General features: G+C 41.9%; 1 protein-coding gene across 4 annotated transcripts in view; it reads right to left on the reverse strand.

Moving 5' to 3' along the window:
- CDKL1 (cyclin dependent kinase like 1) overlaps positions 1–17,148 on the reverse strand; it is a 333,969-nt gene that overhangs the window by 25,620 nt on the left and 291,201 nt on the right. For all 4 annotated transcript variants that reach the window (XM_078659717.1, XM_078659718.1, XM_078659720.1 and 1 more), the window contains one exon: positions 11,175–11,375. In XM_078659717.1, the coding sequence (XP_078515843.1) occupies positions 11,175–11,375 (201 nt within the window). The remainder of the gene's footprint in view (positions 1–11,174; positions 11,376–17,148) is intronic.

Genomic DNA, 17,148 nt, shown 5'->3' on the forward strand with positions numbered 1-17,148 from the left:
ATCAAGAGATAACGTCTCACTACCTACCCAAGGCGTGCATCACTTGGTAGGAAAGTGAGAGTGCAGAATAGAAACCTAAGGTATTTGACTAAAACATGCCCACCAAGAACAATTGGGGTTTAGGAAATATCTTCTGAATCAAGATTAAACAAGTACCATGAGCTGTGTAACTGTGCCTAATTTATGTGCAAAACAAGTCAATACGCATCCGCTCGTGATGCCATAAAGAGGACCTTTGGATGAGATAAGCAGCAAAGCCAGTCATGAGAGCCGCATTATGGTACATTGAATATTAAATTTCAAACTTCAGAGCTGTGGCTAGCACCTTTCATAGTAAGTTAGTGCCCTCTCTCTAAGCAAGGTGATTGGCTGGTACAGCCTGATGTTAATGTTATGGGGCATTTGTACAAGCGCGCGGCTACTCCAAGGAGGAAAAAAGAAAAGAGACCCTGGAAAGAGCACCACGGATAATTCACCACTCCTACCTAGATCCCATTATTGCTGAAACAGCCAGGTCTTAAGTTGGCGTCTGAAGCTCAAAAGCTCAGTTTCTTGTCTCAAGGGTAAAGGTAGATCGATCCTACCACCTGGAAGGAGAGCACCCCCTTCCTTACCCTACAGAATGTAGGTATTAACAACAAATGTTGGGTAGATGACCTCAAGATCCTAGCTGGAATGTAAGGAATAATTATTTTTCTGATGTACTGTGCCCCACTGTTGTGCAACGCCTTAAAAGCTAACACCAGAGATTTGAACTCAACTCTGTGTTTTACTGATAGCCAGTGAAGTGATCTCAAGTGGCTCATCATGTGTGTTCTAGGCCCGACCATAGAAATTGCTCTGGCGGACAAATTCTGGGCAACCTGAAGTCGGTTCAATAAGTACTTTGGGATTCCTAAATAAAGCACATTCCCATAGTCCAGCCTCGACATTATCAAGGCTTGGACCACCGTCTTTCTATGGGCCAGTGGCAGTAATGGGAGGAAATTTCTCATAATTTTTAACAGCCTGAAGCATGTACCAGCCACAGCCTGCACCTGTGACTTCATAGAAAGATCAGAATCCAGCATACCTCCAAGATTTTTAACAGTAGTGACAGGGCTGGAAGGGGCCGTTTGGTCCTGAGGCCACCACTTCCGCCATTCATCATCCAGGCTATGTCCGAAAAACATAATTTCGGTCTTGGCGGAGTTGCAAGATAATTGATTCTGCCGAAACCAGTCAAACACAGTCTTAAGACATAAATATATCTGGCCTTCATTAAATGGCACATCTTTTTCGTAAGTAAACAACAATTGTGTATCGTCCGTGTAGGTCAGAACCTTGGCCCCAAGATTCTCCGCTACAGCAGCCAGAGGTGCCATATAAATATTAAAAAGAATGGGGCTCAAAACTGAGCCCTGAGGCACTCCAACTTTTAGCGGAGATATGCGTATGAAATCTCAGTGGAGGGGTCATGTACAAGCAATGCAAGAGAGTGAATGCAAGATAAATGTTTGCTGCTTCAGAAAGGTTGAAGTATGTGCACAGATTACTCTTTTCTTATGACGGGCCCCCATCCAGACCACAGACAAAAAGATATGTGCCCACGTGGCTCCAGTATACCCCTCCTGCATATAGCAAACATGATTAAGTTTCAGATTATTATTCCTTTTCCGAGGGAAAATCCTTCAAATTTCGGTAAACCCTTTTTGTGCATTGGGAGAGGTACAAAAGGGGGTGGTGATGGACCGAGCATCTGAACCAATCAAACACTCACACCCAGTCAACAGATCTGGGTTTAATCCATCACCGTTCTTTAGCCCACTCTGCCACCCCAGTTCAGACATGGCCATATGCAAATCAGTCTGACCCTGTGCCTCATGGGAACAGTCCAGCCCGAACTGCCAAGCCATGCCTTCCCTGGACCGGAAACAAGCTTCCGAGGACCGGTTTCTGGCATTTCAGCCGCCTTCAGCCCGGCTTGCTTGAATCCAGTGGCAAAGTGAGCAAGGGACTCAGGTCTGAGCATACCCTGCCAACTTATGGCGAACAAAGAGGTACAAAAGGGGGTGGTGATGGATGAAGCATCTGAACCAATCAAACACTCACACCCAGTCAACAGATCTGGGTTTAATCCATCACCGTTCTTTAGCCCACTCTGTCACCCCAGTTCAGACATGGCCATATGCAAATCAGTCTGACCCTGTGCCTCATGGGAACAATCCAGCCCGAACTGCCAAGCCATGCCTTCCCTGGACCGGAAACAAGCTTCCGAGGACCGGTTTCTGGCATTTCAGCCGTCTTCAGCCCGGCTTGCTTGAATCCAGTGGCAAAGTGAGCAAGGGACTCACGTCTGAGCATACCCTGCCAACTTATGGCGAACAAACAGGTACAAAAGGGGGTGGTGATGGACGAAGCATCTGAACCAATCAAACACTCACACCCAGTCAACAGATCTGGGTTTAATCCATCACCGTTCTTTAGCCCACTCTGCCACCTCAGTTCAGACATGGCCATATGCAAATTAGTCTGACCCTGTGCCTCATGGGAACAGTCCAGCCCGAACTGCCAAGCCATGCCTTCCCTGGACCGGAAACATGTGCATGGACACATCTTCAAGTATGCCTAACCTAGACATTTACACAAACTCAACTGAAACCTGGCAGAAGTACCAAACATACCTTAGACAGTTTATGAAGCATTTACTATTTTACATCATTAACCATGAACAGTTCAGTACCCTTAATCAAAAGAGGTGATATAGTCAAGTGCAGCCAAGCACCCATAACAAACAAGCACTGGCACAGCCAAAAGATCTTGCTTACTGTGCCAACACAGATAAATCCAGGCATTCACAAATGCTGTTTACATGTGTAGCACACACAAATGTTTATCACATTGAAGCCCTACTGGGATCTCCAGAGTTTGGGAAAATATAGCAAACAAGGACTGCTTTCTGTAAAGAATGCATGCTGGTTGCAAAGATTATGAATAGAACAATAGATAATTGAGTGCACTAATGATATCCAATGGAAGCACCCCCTGGAAGACAGAAAGAATAAAACTCCAGTCAACAGCATGAATAAGAGAAAGTGGAGCCAAAGCCATATATATATATATGTATATATATATATAACTGCTCTGCACACCAAACTCGGCCACAGTAGGATGCCGTCTGCAGCCTGACGCGTTTCAGTGCCCTTCGTTCTTTCTTCAGAGGCTCGGCAATACCATGTGCCCTGACACACCCACAATTTAAATGCCCCCCAATGGGCTAGCTTGAATAAGCAAAACGCACAGTCTTATGGACTTTGTAGTGTCTGTCCTTTATTAACAATCCTGGATGGATGCACTTGTAATTTTCGCTGTGTCCGATTAAAAGTTTTTGATGAACCTTGGGGTGCTGCACAGTCATAAATCCTTAGTTTCCTTCCCACATAGTGCGCCTGCATGATTTTCAAGCACGTTTTTGGAGCAGATATATATATATATATATATATATATTACCTACTGGCGATAGCCAGTAGGTATATATAGTTAGGATTGTTTTCCATAGGGAAATCGCAACATTCTTTTGGGAATAACTTTGGCGCCGGTTGAGGAATCTTCCTGAAATTTTCCTTAACTTTGCCTCGTTGCGCTCCGCTCCTTCCCTGAAAGGTTGGGGGGGATTCGTCAAGCGGGGGCCGAGATAAAAGGGGGGTCCCAAAACGTGTTTTCCCCATGTTAATTACCATAGGGCGGTTGGACTCACTTTTAGCCCGAACGGCTGAATGGTTTTCCACCAAACTTGGCAAAATTGTAGGGACTGGTAGCCCGATGTGCCTTTGCTATGTCTCAAGATATGTGCTCCAGTGGTTTTTACGAAAATTAACTTTGAAAAAATATATATTGGGCTACATTGGGCTATATATATGTTAGAGCCCAAATGTAGCCCAAGGTAGCCCAAAGATGGCCACCAGAGACAAAAAAAAACAGATGTAGCCCAAATATCAGCCAGATGTAGCCCAACTATAGCCCAATGACAGAATGTCCCAGAGTGTTCTAAAGAACAACTAGAGCGCTAACAGTCTTACTTATGACAAAAGTATGTCACACCTGAAGTTATCTTGATTGGAATAAAGTGTTAACACTTAAAACATTTAATTTGCAAAGGAACAAAATGAGGGGGTTCATTTTGCCATAGAAATTATGATTAGTGCTGAAGAAAGAAAAATTAGGGCACATTTTGAGTGACTTCTCAAATCCTCTTATATTTCATTAAAAAAATTCTGATATGCAGTCTCCCAAGATGGCCACCAGAGACAAAAGAGCCCAAATGTAGCCCAAATATCAGCCAGATGTAGCCCAACTATAACCCAATGACAGAATGTCCCAGAGTGTTCTAAAGAACAACTAGAACGCTAGCAGTCTTACTTATGACAAAAGTATGGCACACCTGAAGTCATCTTGATTGGAATAAAGTGGTAACACTTAATACATTTAATTTGAAAAGGAACAAAATGAGGGGTTTCATTTTGCCATAGAAATTTTATATATATATATATATTCACTCAAAAAACCATAGGTTACACACCAGTTATAGTTAGGAATCAGCATTTAAAAAACCTTTGAAATTCACTGAAAAAACCATAGGTTTCACACCAGTTATAGTTAGCTGGAAATTTTACTCGCATAAAACCATTGAAATTACCACGTTATAGTTAGTTGGACTCACTATAACTTGCACGTCTGCAATTCACTGCTGATGACGTCAATATTACATCACTCATGCATATATTTAAATATTTAAACATTACTCGCTAATATATGTATTCACTAAGATACACTTAATAAGCCAGTTAACCAATCAATTTTTTTTTTAAAAACACTGAAAAAACCATAGGTTTCAGGCCTTATATAGTTAGGTTTTAGCATTTAAAAAACCTTTGAAATTCACTGAAAAAAACATAGGTTTCAGGCCTTATATAGTTAGGAATCAGCATTTAAAAAACCTTTGAAATTCACTGAAAAAACCATAGGTTTCAGGCCTTATATAGTTAGGAATCAGCATTTAAAAAACCTTTGAAATTCACTGAAAAAACCATAGGTTTCAGGCCTTATATAGTTAGGAATTAGTTTTTAAAAAACCTTTGAAATTCACTCAAAAAACTATAAGTTTTAGTGGTGTTATAGCTAGCTGGACATTTTACTCATACAAAACCAATGAAATTGCTCCTATATAGTTAGTTGTACTAACTATATTTCGCGCACCCGCAATCCACTGCTGATGATGTCACATATTAGATCCTTCATGACATGGTCAGTGACATCACTGATGACATCTCAAATGACATCACTGATGACATCACTGATGACATCATCCACGTGACAATCACATACACCTTTTCATACACTATTACAATTTTTCATCACTGTTTGAAAAATACAGAGTATCATATTTAAATCCATTGTCACAGCAATACAAGTATCTAAAAATCCACTCAGTGATTCATAGATGTATACACACATCTAATCACTTACCTATGGATTCACTCATACATGCTGTCAATGAACAATAGAACACTATCAAAAATACTTATACATCTATATCGACATTAAACAACAGCACGCATCCTATTCACATATGAAGTCATCCTACTCACTTATGCAAATGGATCATACTTACATATTTACTTAGCAAAACACATACAAACACCACTTCTTCTATTCATTTAGATAGTAAGTCATACTTAGTGAATTATAAAATCATTATTACAAGTATACAGTTATCCATACAGTCACTCACACAATCATTGTGTCTTATGTATACTTATTTATATACAACAACTGACACATACTCTGCCTTTTATTTTTCTAGTTTGTTGGACCTGTACCTTTGAGAAATATATTTGCTCATCACCACACCCATAAAGAGATTCCCTCACCCAAACTGTTAGAAAATGTAGTTTTAACTTCATATATCTACTGAATCAACTATTCACACATCTTTGGACAGTCACACACCCCCCACCGAACCACACACACTTTCACACTTCCATACAAATACTCAGTTAACTAATCAATAACTAATATAGACTTTCACATAGCTAGTAACCAACTGTAGAATCAGTTTACACAACAACTGACAAAGTGATACAGATATTCACACAGTTTAGTCACTATCCACTATATTTAGTGAGACATTATAAATTGGTCAAGTAAACAGTCAATTGCACTGCTACTAAATCCTCCATCCAAATATTTATTTATATATATCCACTCATTCTTCAATGTAAATTGCTATATATATAATGCATATTTAAATAACGAAGCAAACCACATTCACTGGATGATGTCATCAGTGATGTCATTTGAGATGTCATCATTGATGTCACTGACCATGTCATGAATGATCTAATATGTGACATCAGCAGCAGTGGATTGCGGGTGCGCGAAATATAGTTAGTACAACTAACTATATAGGAGCAATTTCATTGGTTTTGTATGAGTAAAATGTCCAGCTAACTATAACACCACTAAAACTTATAGTTTTTTGAGTGAATTTTAAAGGTTTTTTAAAAACTAATTCCTAACTATATAACTCCTGAAACCTATGGTTTTTTCAGTGAATTTCAAAGGTTTTTTTAAATGCTAATTCCTAACTATATAAGGCCTGAAACCTATGGTTTTTTCAGTGAATATATATATATATATATATATATATGTATATATATATATATATATATATATCAGTACTGGCAACAATATGTCCTGTCAAGAACGACCTGAAAATGATAGCCCAGATGTAGGGCCCGATTTAGATTTCGGCTGATCAGTTACTCCATTTCTACAGTGACAGATATGGAGTAAGCATAAATCCCATGGGTTATTATGGGGATATTTCGGCTGACCAGATATCCATCATCATTGTGATGAAGTAACCTGTCGCGTAAAATCTAAATCAGGCCCTTACACAAAAGTGATGCAAAACGGTGTGAAGCATTGATTTGGGATTTACTGCTCTGTCGCTAATAAAAGATAGCTATAGTCAAGCACTGTTTAGCACCTATTACAGCAATATCATAATGTGGAAAATTAAAGAATGCATACCCTTTTACAAAATTATCCTATAAATATATAGGCATGGTCTGGTGTCCGTAACAACAAATAGTTTTAATACGCAGGCGTGGTCCAAGATCCCCTAGTTTAAAAAGTGGTAAAACAGTGAAGGAAGGTCTTGTGCCAGTAAGAAAACAGAATAGTAAGGTACAGTGTAGAGCTTATCACTAAACATGGTGAACACAAAAGTCCAGCTCAGCATTGCACCAGAAGGGAATATATGATATAAATAGCCAAAGATTGGTAGTATTCGTAATTAAACATTATATAAATAGTCCAGCAGACTCCCAGACATAATAAAAAAATAATACAGTCCACCGTGGTCTATTCTAGATAATTAAAATATTATATAAATAGTCGAGATATTATCTGGACAACCAAAGAAAATTATACACATTTTCAAGCACATTTAAAAATATAAGAAATGCCTTAGAACAATTTATATTTTAAACAACAGAAGAGGGTCTTGACTCGACACTCAGCAAGGCTGAGCCAATAGTAACTAGAAAAACAACACACCTGCCTATGCTGAGCAGTTTTTTTCTAAACAATAATTAGAAAAGTGTGCATGAGAAATAAGCATGAACACTTGCTTTAGAAATTGCAACATTTGTTTTAATCCTTTTCAGACTATTTTGTTTTTTAGTCTTTCTTTGTTTTTTAAGCATGAGAATACAAAAATAGTAACAAGAAATACTATACATTTACATACAAACAGGGCAACAATAAGAAAACTTCGGTATGTACATCAGTCATTCAAACTCACATTCAACACATTCTTGGCCATCCAGTCATACAAAAACAATCACACTGGTCCCATCGTCATAACACAGTTGTGAAAAATGCAAGAAAAAATAGCATTTGCTAATTATAAACGTTAGTCACAATTTTTTAGTTCTTTCCAAAAGAATGATCTTTTTTCAATCCTATGACATATCCTTGTGAATAATAATGACACGGGACCGGATCAGATCTACGCGTTTTGAACCCTATCGTTCCAAAACGTTGGAACGATAGGGTTCGAAACGCGTCGACCTGACCCGGTCCCGTGTCATTATTATTCACAAGGATATGTCATAGGATTGAAAAAAGATCATTCTTTTGGAAAGAACTAAAAAATTGTGACTAACGTTTATAATTAGCAAATGCTATTTTTTCTTGCATTTTTCACAACTGTGTTATGACGATGGGACCAGTGTGATTGTTTTTGTATGACTGGATGGCCAAGAATGTGTTGAATGTGAGTTTGAATGACTGATGTACATACCGAAGTTTTCTTATTGTTGCCCTGTTTGTATGTAAATGTATAGTATTTCTTGTTACTATTTTTGTATTCTCATGCTTAAAAAACAAAGAAAGACTAAAAAACAAAATAGTCTGAAAAGGATTAAAACAAATGTTGCAATTTCTAAAGCAAGTGTTCATGCTTATTTCTCATGCACACTTTTCTAATTATTGTTTAGAAAAAAACTGCTCAGCATAGGCAGGTGTGTTGTTTTTCTACTTAGAACAATTTATGGCACCAAGTTTTTAAAAGTCACATATAATTATGGCATACCACCCATAATTCCACATTTTTGAACAGTCTACTACGTGTTTACTCAATAATATGAGCACCAGAGCATAAATGAATACCCATAATTACACAATAATATCTAAGATCAGACTCGTATACCCATTTACAAATTGATTAAATGCTTAAGCTCAGTATAACAACCAAGAGTCTCATTTGATCTCCTGGTCTCTCAGGATCTATTCTATCTGAACAACTAAAAACTGCTTCCATATCTCAATCTGCTGCAACAACTTCATCTACCTATGACACTGATATTATCCAGGTTTGGTTATGTCAGTGGCTTCAAACTAGTTCTGACTGCATTCTTGACAAAGTTTAATTTGGCTAAAGGCGTAAAAGAGTACTATGTTTAAAATCCCATGCACAGTACACTGAGCCTTTCATGACACTCAACTCCCTTTTCCAAGCAACACAATTGAGGCATATATACAGACTCCTTGTTCCTCTGGGCCACCTCATAGAGTCGAAAAGGAGGTTTGCATCTGTCAGACTGAAACGGAAGTGTTTTCTATTTTGATCCGTAATCTTCTTCAGCTCTTGGCCAGCATTTCACCTGAGCTCCGACTTTTAACTATTATTCATTATGTTTATTCATTTATTTTCAGTTTTCTATAGCGCTTTTATACCTAAAATGTATTAGTGCTCTTTACAAGCAACAGTTGAAGCATAAAAAACTAATACATTAGGGCTTCTCATATTGAGAGATTCACAATAATACATTCAACAGTTTTCTGAAGGTGAGAAGGTCTGGTTGTGTCCTGAGCAGCAGGGCGTTCAGAAAAAGGGCAGCAGTGTCAGTTTAGGATTTGTTCCATGCCAGAGTTGGTTTCAGATTTGGGGTTTCCAGTTGAAGAGTGTGTTTGCTCTAAAAACTCCTATGTCCTTAAACAATACTGAGCAGCAGTGTCAGATAAGCAGGGGTGACATCAGATTTACATTTTGTATCCTGGCCTGGATTGGGAGTCAATCTGCCCCATTCTTGTAAATCACTGCAGACATGGCTCACTGTTCCCTGTTGAGGTCCAGGACACCTCCATTTGAAAGACTGCTGTACACAATGCAAAAATAAACAAGAATGTCTTGGAACAGGTTATTTGTAAAAAGAACTTCGACCAGGATAGGTAGAGCTGATCGATATTGGTTCTGGTCCTACATATCAGCTGGTGAAAATTGGCAAAGTCACCTCAAAACGCACTCCCTAACCTTTGGTGTACTAGAAGCCCCTGTCTTCTTTAACCTCTGTACTGAAACTCTAGGCGAACTCCTCCAAAACTACAGAATTCATTTTTTCCAATACTCGGACAATATTCAGATTTACTTGAAAATAGACTCTCCAAACCGCTTCACAGGCCTATCATAAATCAAGTCAAACTTAAGTCACAGAAAAGAGAGGTCTTTGGACTTTTATCCAAGCAAAACTAAATTTCCAACAAGTTAGACTAAACATCTGAACAAGATGGGAATCATCCCACCATTCATCTAGACAGCATTTTTGTGAATAACTCAGCACTCAGACTTAACCTTGACACCCAAATAAAAGGAATCACAAAAAGCAACAACTAACATTTCAGAACCAATAGAATCTTCAGACACTTTTTGCCAAAATCAGACATGAAGAATATGACTTAAGCTATGGCTGGTCATATCCAAAATTGAATACTGTAACGCTCTTTGCACAGGCTTTGCTGAGATTTGGCTTGCCCTCTGTAAGCAGTCCTCTACTCTGCAGCTCGCCTCGTCTCAAAAACGACACAATTTCATCCCATTACTGGAATTAATGAAATGGCTGTTTTTTAGAGGCTCTTTCACATAAAAAAAGCACAACATATGGGTACTCTAAACTGCCTGGTTAACTAACCGAACTTAGTTGGAGGAAGTAAAAAAATAAAGAGGGAAACTCCCACTAGATCTCAACCTACCCAGTCCAAGAGAAGAACCACCATAATACTGGCATTAACGGGCAATAGCCCCAAAATCTAGAATTCACTTCAATTATGATCTGTTACACCCCGGTTCAGGAAAGCCTGGACAGGTGGTAAAGCTTTCTAATATTTGGCGCCCCATTACTGGAATCAACTACTGATACATCTTCTAAAATGTTCAGAATATTTTTCTTTTAGAAGACTTCTTAAAATGGAACTCTTCTGAGTTGTGGTTTTCTGGTCTGTTGTGTTGGCGTTGCTTTCTATAGTGTGGAGATACCCCATCTGGGGTGATTTGTGCGATTTATAAATAAATAAATCTGCACAGCTTAAGACCTACCTGAAAATGTATCTACTGTCTAAATGTTGCTGCCATACCCCGCATACGTGTACTGCATTTAAAATTGTTACCAAAGGAGAGTCTACCAAAATACCCTGCCTTGCACAATTTGTTCTTCAAACCTAGCCTTGACCATGGTGAGCAGTGTTCTATATATATAATAACAATATAAATAAAAGAACAGGTCCAGATTTGTTTGTTTTTATAGTAATTTGAATAAACACTAGATAGCACCATTTAATGTAAGACTTACCCAAAGTTTTTCTTATGAGGTACAACTGATCCACATCTGATTTCCCTGGCCACAAGGGAACACCTGACAACAGCTCTGCAAAGACGCAGCCCACAGCCCAGACATCCACAGGAGGACCATACTGAGTGTCTCCTACCAATAGCTCAGGAGCACGGTACCATCTTGTTGCCACATAGTCTGTGTAGTAGTCACTAGGACCAGCTGTGGAAAAATGATGGAAGAGGAAGAAAAACACATTAATAAAAGGCAGGATGATATGATCTTAACCGCGTTTGCGGGGTCCTGTTGGGGTTTCGAAACACATCAGTTAGTCGCATATTTTATGCCATTTTGTCATCTGTGAAGATTTCTAACACTAGGGTGCCTTTTCACTGACACCGGTCACATCAATACTCTGAAAATTAACCCAATGCCTTAATTACTACACCCGTTCCAAATAATTTCAGATCTATATGCTGGTATATGCTCAATACTTCTTTAGCGACACAATGTGTCAAGTATAAACTAAGCTTATCTCCTGCAGAGAATACATAGTCAAGACGATTTAGTTAGTTACCTTACTAATAGAGAGGAATGCTGATTAACACAGATAAAGATACTCAAGTTTTGTTATGTTTTAGTATTGAGAGTAGCAAGTTAAGCATCAGAGCACAGAGAGCTGGTTAGACAGAGATGTGGCTAAGGTTTATCCTTTCACTGTTGCCGTTAGATGCAGGACTTTATGAAGGTCACTAAGATATCTCCTATTACCTTTAGATCGCCACTTCAACCTGCAGACTCCAATAGCTAGCAAAATTGATGGGTCTGATTGGTGGTTTCCGGTGTCTCAGTTTTCTCTTTTATCTCATTCCTCTTCCCCATGTCTATTACTCACCCTCATGTTCTCGTGTATGTAGTCATTAGTGATGTACTGAGACATGGAAAAGTGCATCACTCCTGTTAGATCCAGAATACAAGGCTAGTGCTCCCTGACAGTTAATCACCAAGAGCTCAATGAACTAAGATCTTCATTAACAGGTGTCACCTATTTCTGGAAATTCAGCAGTAAGTAGTAAAGAATGAGTAGGTCATACCTACTGAACCATCTCTGTAAATTGGGATGTAAAATGTCTGCATTAGAGCTTGATAAATAATTAGAATCTACTGAGAATTCCTTGAAGTACTGCTTCTTCCGTTGCACCCTCCTTCTTTGTTCCCTATTCCTGGTTCATAAAAAAAGATTGTCTAAATAAATGTGTCCTCATGTAACGCAACTGGTGCTTGTGTTTCAAGCTATATAAAAGTCAGTTTAAAAAAAAACAAGCACTGGCATAGCCAATAGGTCTCGCCTTTGGGACTGCATAAGTGTTTAACCGTTAATAATAGATTGGGGGTTGGTGCGTAAAATAAAACAACAATAAGAGAAATAAGGTTGCTTGAAGAAGCCGACAATCTGGTTCTACAACTGGCCTTTCAGACCTTGGGCAGGGGCTGGCGCATGCCGATCATTCAGCAGCGTTCGATTTCTGTTTGTTTACAAACATACACTCGAGTGCACACCAGCATCAATCCTAAACACAAACTACATCCGCAAGAGCGTGGTCATGTGCGAAGGGAGCAACGTGGCAGAGGAGAAAGGAGCTTGGGGCCAAGGCATTAAGGACTGCACGAGTTAACGATGACTCAAAAGGGGTGGGGGGGCTTCCTCGTAAATGGAGAAGTAACAAAGATGCAAGAGTCCTGTCACAGAGATCTATGGGGGAGATAGTGGCATAAGAAAAAATATTTAAGGCACAGAGGTGGGACAAAGAAGATAGATGAAGGGAGATGGCGCACAGCGCGTTAGGGAGTTTTGCAAAGTGAAAAACGAGTGAGTATAGACATCATACTCTTGGATTGCAGGCTTGACTAATATGTGCATCTGTTTATTTTTCGGCTTTACAAATCCAGCAGTAAGGGCCCCTTTAATGGCTGTGCCGTGCATTTGCACTGCTTGGGCACATTGGTGACGGTGGTTAACGGCGTGGCGCTATATTGAAGTAACGCATGCGCCCTGGGTTGCCTGCCAGCGCGCTGCTCAGATTTCCACACACGCGCACAGGAACGGTTGGAGACATTACTGCAGGAGGCGCAGTGACCCAGATCAGAGCGGGCTGGGATCTCTAGACGTGGAGTTATATAAGGAATTAGAGAGATACCTAACAAGAAGCGGCCGCCATTGCCGGAGCCAGTGTCCCGCAAGTGCTATATGGGGGCAGCCGTTATTAAAGTGAAAGCGTGCAAGGCATGCTGGAAATACAACAAGAAGCGGCTGCCATAACCGAAGCGGCATACATGAGTGCTATATGTTTTGCTGATAAAGCACAGTGAGCTGTGCTCATCAGGGCATAGCATGTGCATGAGTGGGTGCCCGGGCTGCCCATGGCTGCTTAAAGAGAAAGCAACTAATGGAACAAGCATTGGCCGCGCGGCGCTTTTCGTAATGTAAAAAAAAAAACACGCTAGTGATGCGCTCGCACAGCAGCACGAAAAAGTGAAAGTGATCGTGCTGGATGGGAGGTAGATGGGGGCTGCACGTGTGAACGCAAGGGCTAGGCCACCAAAAGCCTGTGACAGCACTTCGAAAACCCCGATACTAAATGTCTCGGAGAGCAGCGCATGCACTGGCTCAGCGAGACCTAAAAAACGAACTCTCGAGAACTGATTTCTATGCATACCAGATATTGGTCATGAGGTGATTGACACACTGTTTCTGCATCCAAGCTAGACTTTGGCCCACTTATATACTATGTCATTCCGATAATCGTATCTATTGCTCGTACTTTTCATACTTTCCATTGTTCAATTTCTTTTGTGAACTTCGAAATCATAGTACTGAAATAATCTTTCATATACTGCATTTTTTGTTTTTCCAAAATAAGCTCATTTGCATGACCGAGTGTCCTCTTTTACGATTTTTCCAAGTTTGTAGTAAATATTCATGGCGTTTCAAATTGCATTCCTGGATGACTCTGTTTTGTACCTTTCAACAGATCCATACTATGTTTGTTTATCATTCTCATTTTAGGTGCCCAATGTATTGTCATGGTTGCTTAGGACGGCTTCCATTTTGCCAAATAACAATTTATACAGATTATCAAATTAAAATGTAAATATTTATAACAGTTTGGCTTATGCATCTTCAAAAATTCTACGGCCATGCACACAAGTAAAATGACGTTTCAAATTCATAGCTAGTCATATTTGCCTGCTTGTGCTCAGATTAGTATAAATCACGAAAAAGTGAAAGTGATCGTGCTGGATGGGAGGTAGATGGGGGCTGCACGTGTGAACGCAAGGGCTAGGCCACCAAAAGCCTGTGACAGCACTTCGAAAACCCCGATACTAAATGTCTCGGAGAGCAGCGCATGCACTGGCTCAGCGAGACCTAAAAAACGAACTCTCGAGAACTGATTTCTATGCATACCAGATATTGGTCATGAGGTGATTGACACACTGTTTCTGCATCCAAGCTAGACTTTGGCCCACTTATATACTATGTCATTCCGATAATCGTATCTATTGCTCGTACTTTTCATACTTTCCATTGTTCAATTTCTTTTGTGAACTTCGAAATCATAGTACTGAAATAATCTTTCATATACTGCATTTTTTGTTTTTCCAAAATAAGCTCATTTGCATGACCGAGTGTCCTCTTTTACGATTTTTCCAAGTTTGTAGTAAATATTCATGGCGTTTCAAATTGCATTCCTGGATGACTCTGTTTTGTACCTTTCAACAGATCCATAATATGTTTGTTTATCATTCTCATTTTAGGTGCCCAATGTATTGTCATGGTTGCTTAGGACGGCTTCCATTTTGCCAAATAACAATTTATACAGATTATCAAATTAAAATGTAAATATTTATAACAGTTTGGCTTATGCATCTTCAAAAATTCTACGGCCATGCACACAAGTAAAATGACGTTTCAAATTCATAGCTAGTCATATTTGCCTGCTTGTGCTCAGATTAGTATAAATCACTCAAAACACGGGCCTGATAAATGGCAATAGAGACATTTTGCCCATTGTTTCCAAGACTGCAATTAAAGCTTTTGCAGAAGCATCATTGTATAAGCAATAAAGACTTTTTGAGCCTCGCTCACGTTGAGGTGCATTTATGTAGCCTAGTGCTCATGCCTGACACACAAATGTCAGCCAGATCATTAAGTGAAAAGAGGATATCATTTTTTGTGGTTCTTGGTGTTACTTGGAGCTCTGTAAATTTCAGCAAAACGGATAAAAACATTTTCTACTAAAGTTTTCATTAAGGAGACATTTTCATGTTTTCTGATTGTCGGTCAGGTACAGTTTCTTTACATTCTCTACTCTCTTGACTCAACGGTGATCCTAGATTGTGCACAAGGCTCTGCCCCTAATTAGGAAGGGTGGAATAACTTTAAGTGGAATTTCACCACTCGCACTTCTGAGTGACTCCAGGCTAGGGACTGCGCCTTCGGCCTGGTCGCCCCCACTGCCTACCTGCTGCCCGCTGCCTACCTGCTGATACTGCCGCTGCCCCAGCCGCCGCAGGGCCGCCCACCAAGCCACTGCCTACCTGCTGATACTGCCGCTGCCCCAGCCGCCGCAGGGCCGCCCACCAAGCCACTGCCTACCTGCTGATACTGCCGCTGCCCCAGCCGCCGCAGGGCCGCCCACCAAGCCACTGCCTACCTGCTGATACTGCCGCTGCCCCAGCCGCCGCAGGGCCGCCCACCAAGCCACTGCCTACCTGCTGATACTGCCGCTGCCCCAGCCGCCGCAGGGCCGCCCACCAAGCCACTGTCTACCTGCTGATACTGCCGCTGCCCCAGCCGCCGCAGGGCCGCCTGCCAAGCCCGACATCCATTTTCCCGCCGCTGCCAGCCTGCGGCCCCGCCCCCCGCCAGCCGATTGGTCAGCCCGCTCCCGCCTCCCCGCAGACCCTCCCTACCGGCTCCCTTCTTATGACGCCCCCAGAGCGACCGCGCAGCGGACGCGCGCAGCGGGAGCACCGATTGAGCGCCGAAGGTGCGCCAAAGGTAAGCCCGTCTGCGCCCGTCCGCGCCTGGACCGCGCCCAGTGCCAGGACCCCTGGCCCCCACCGACGGAAGCCGACCCGACGGACCTACGACGCCCCCGAACTCAACGCACTCAACACCGCCCGAACCCCGGGCTGCTACCGAGCCACACCGAGACGCACCCACGGACCCTTCAGCTGCCACACCTGCAAGTTCACCTGCAACCGGACCCACGCCACACCAGCACCCACCAAGCCGTCCTCCAGCAGCACCCACCTGAAGTGCATCCTGCTCAACACCCGCTCCGTCCACAGACACGCCGTCGAGCTCTGGAACCTGCTCGACACCACAGCCCCAGACGTCGCCTTCCTCACGGAAACCTGGATAAACGCCTCCTCAGCGCCCGACATCGCCATCGCCATTCCAGACGGATACAAGATCATCCGGAGGGACCGCGTCAACCAGACAGGAGGAGGCATCGCCATCATCCACAGGAATACCACCTGCATCACGACCGACACCGACGATACCCTCGCACCCGCCGAACACCTGCACTTCCAGATCCACGTCAACCCCAAGACCACCCTCAGAGGCACCCTCATCTACAGACCCCCGGGACCACGCACACAATTCAGCGAGGACATCGCCGACTTCATCAGCCCACACGCCCTCCCCTCCGCCAACTACATCCTCCTCGGGGACCTCAACTTCCACCTGGAGAACAACAACGACCGCAACACCACCACCCTGCTGGACAACCTCGCCAACCTCGGACTCAAGCAACTGGTGACCACCCCCACCCACTACGCCGGACACACTCTCGACCCGATTTTCTCCTCCAGCAAGGACATCGCCTTCATCCACGCCACGGGGCTCCACTGGACAGACCACAGCTGCGTCCACTTCAGCTTCAGAAGGACCACGCTCCACCATCACCAGCAACAGGCTCCCCGC

The sequence above is a fragment of the Lissotriton helveticus genome, chromosome 9 (genome assembly GCF_964261635.1).
Source record: "Lissotriton helveticus chromosome 9, aLisHel1.1, whole genome shotgun sequence".
In the NCBI taxonomy this organism is placed as follows: domain Eukaryota; kingdom Metazoa; phylum Chordata; class Amphibia; order Caudata; family Salamandridae; genus Lissotriton; species Lissotriton helveticus.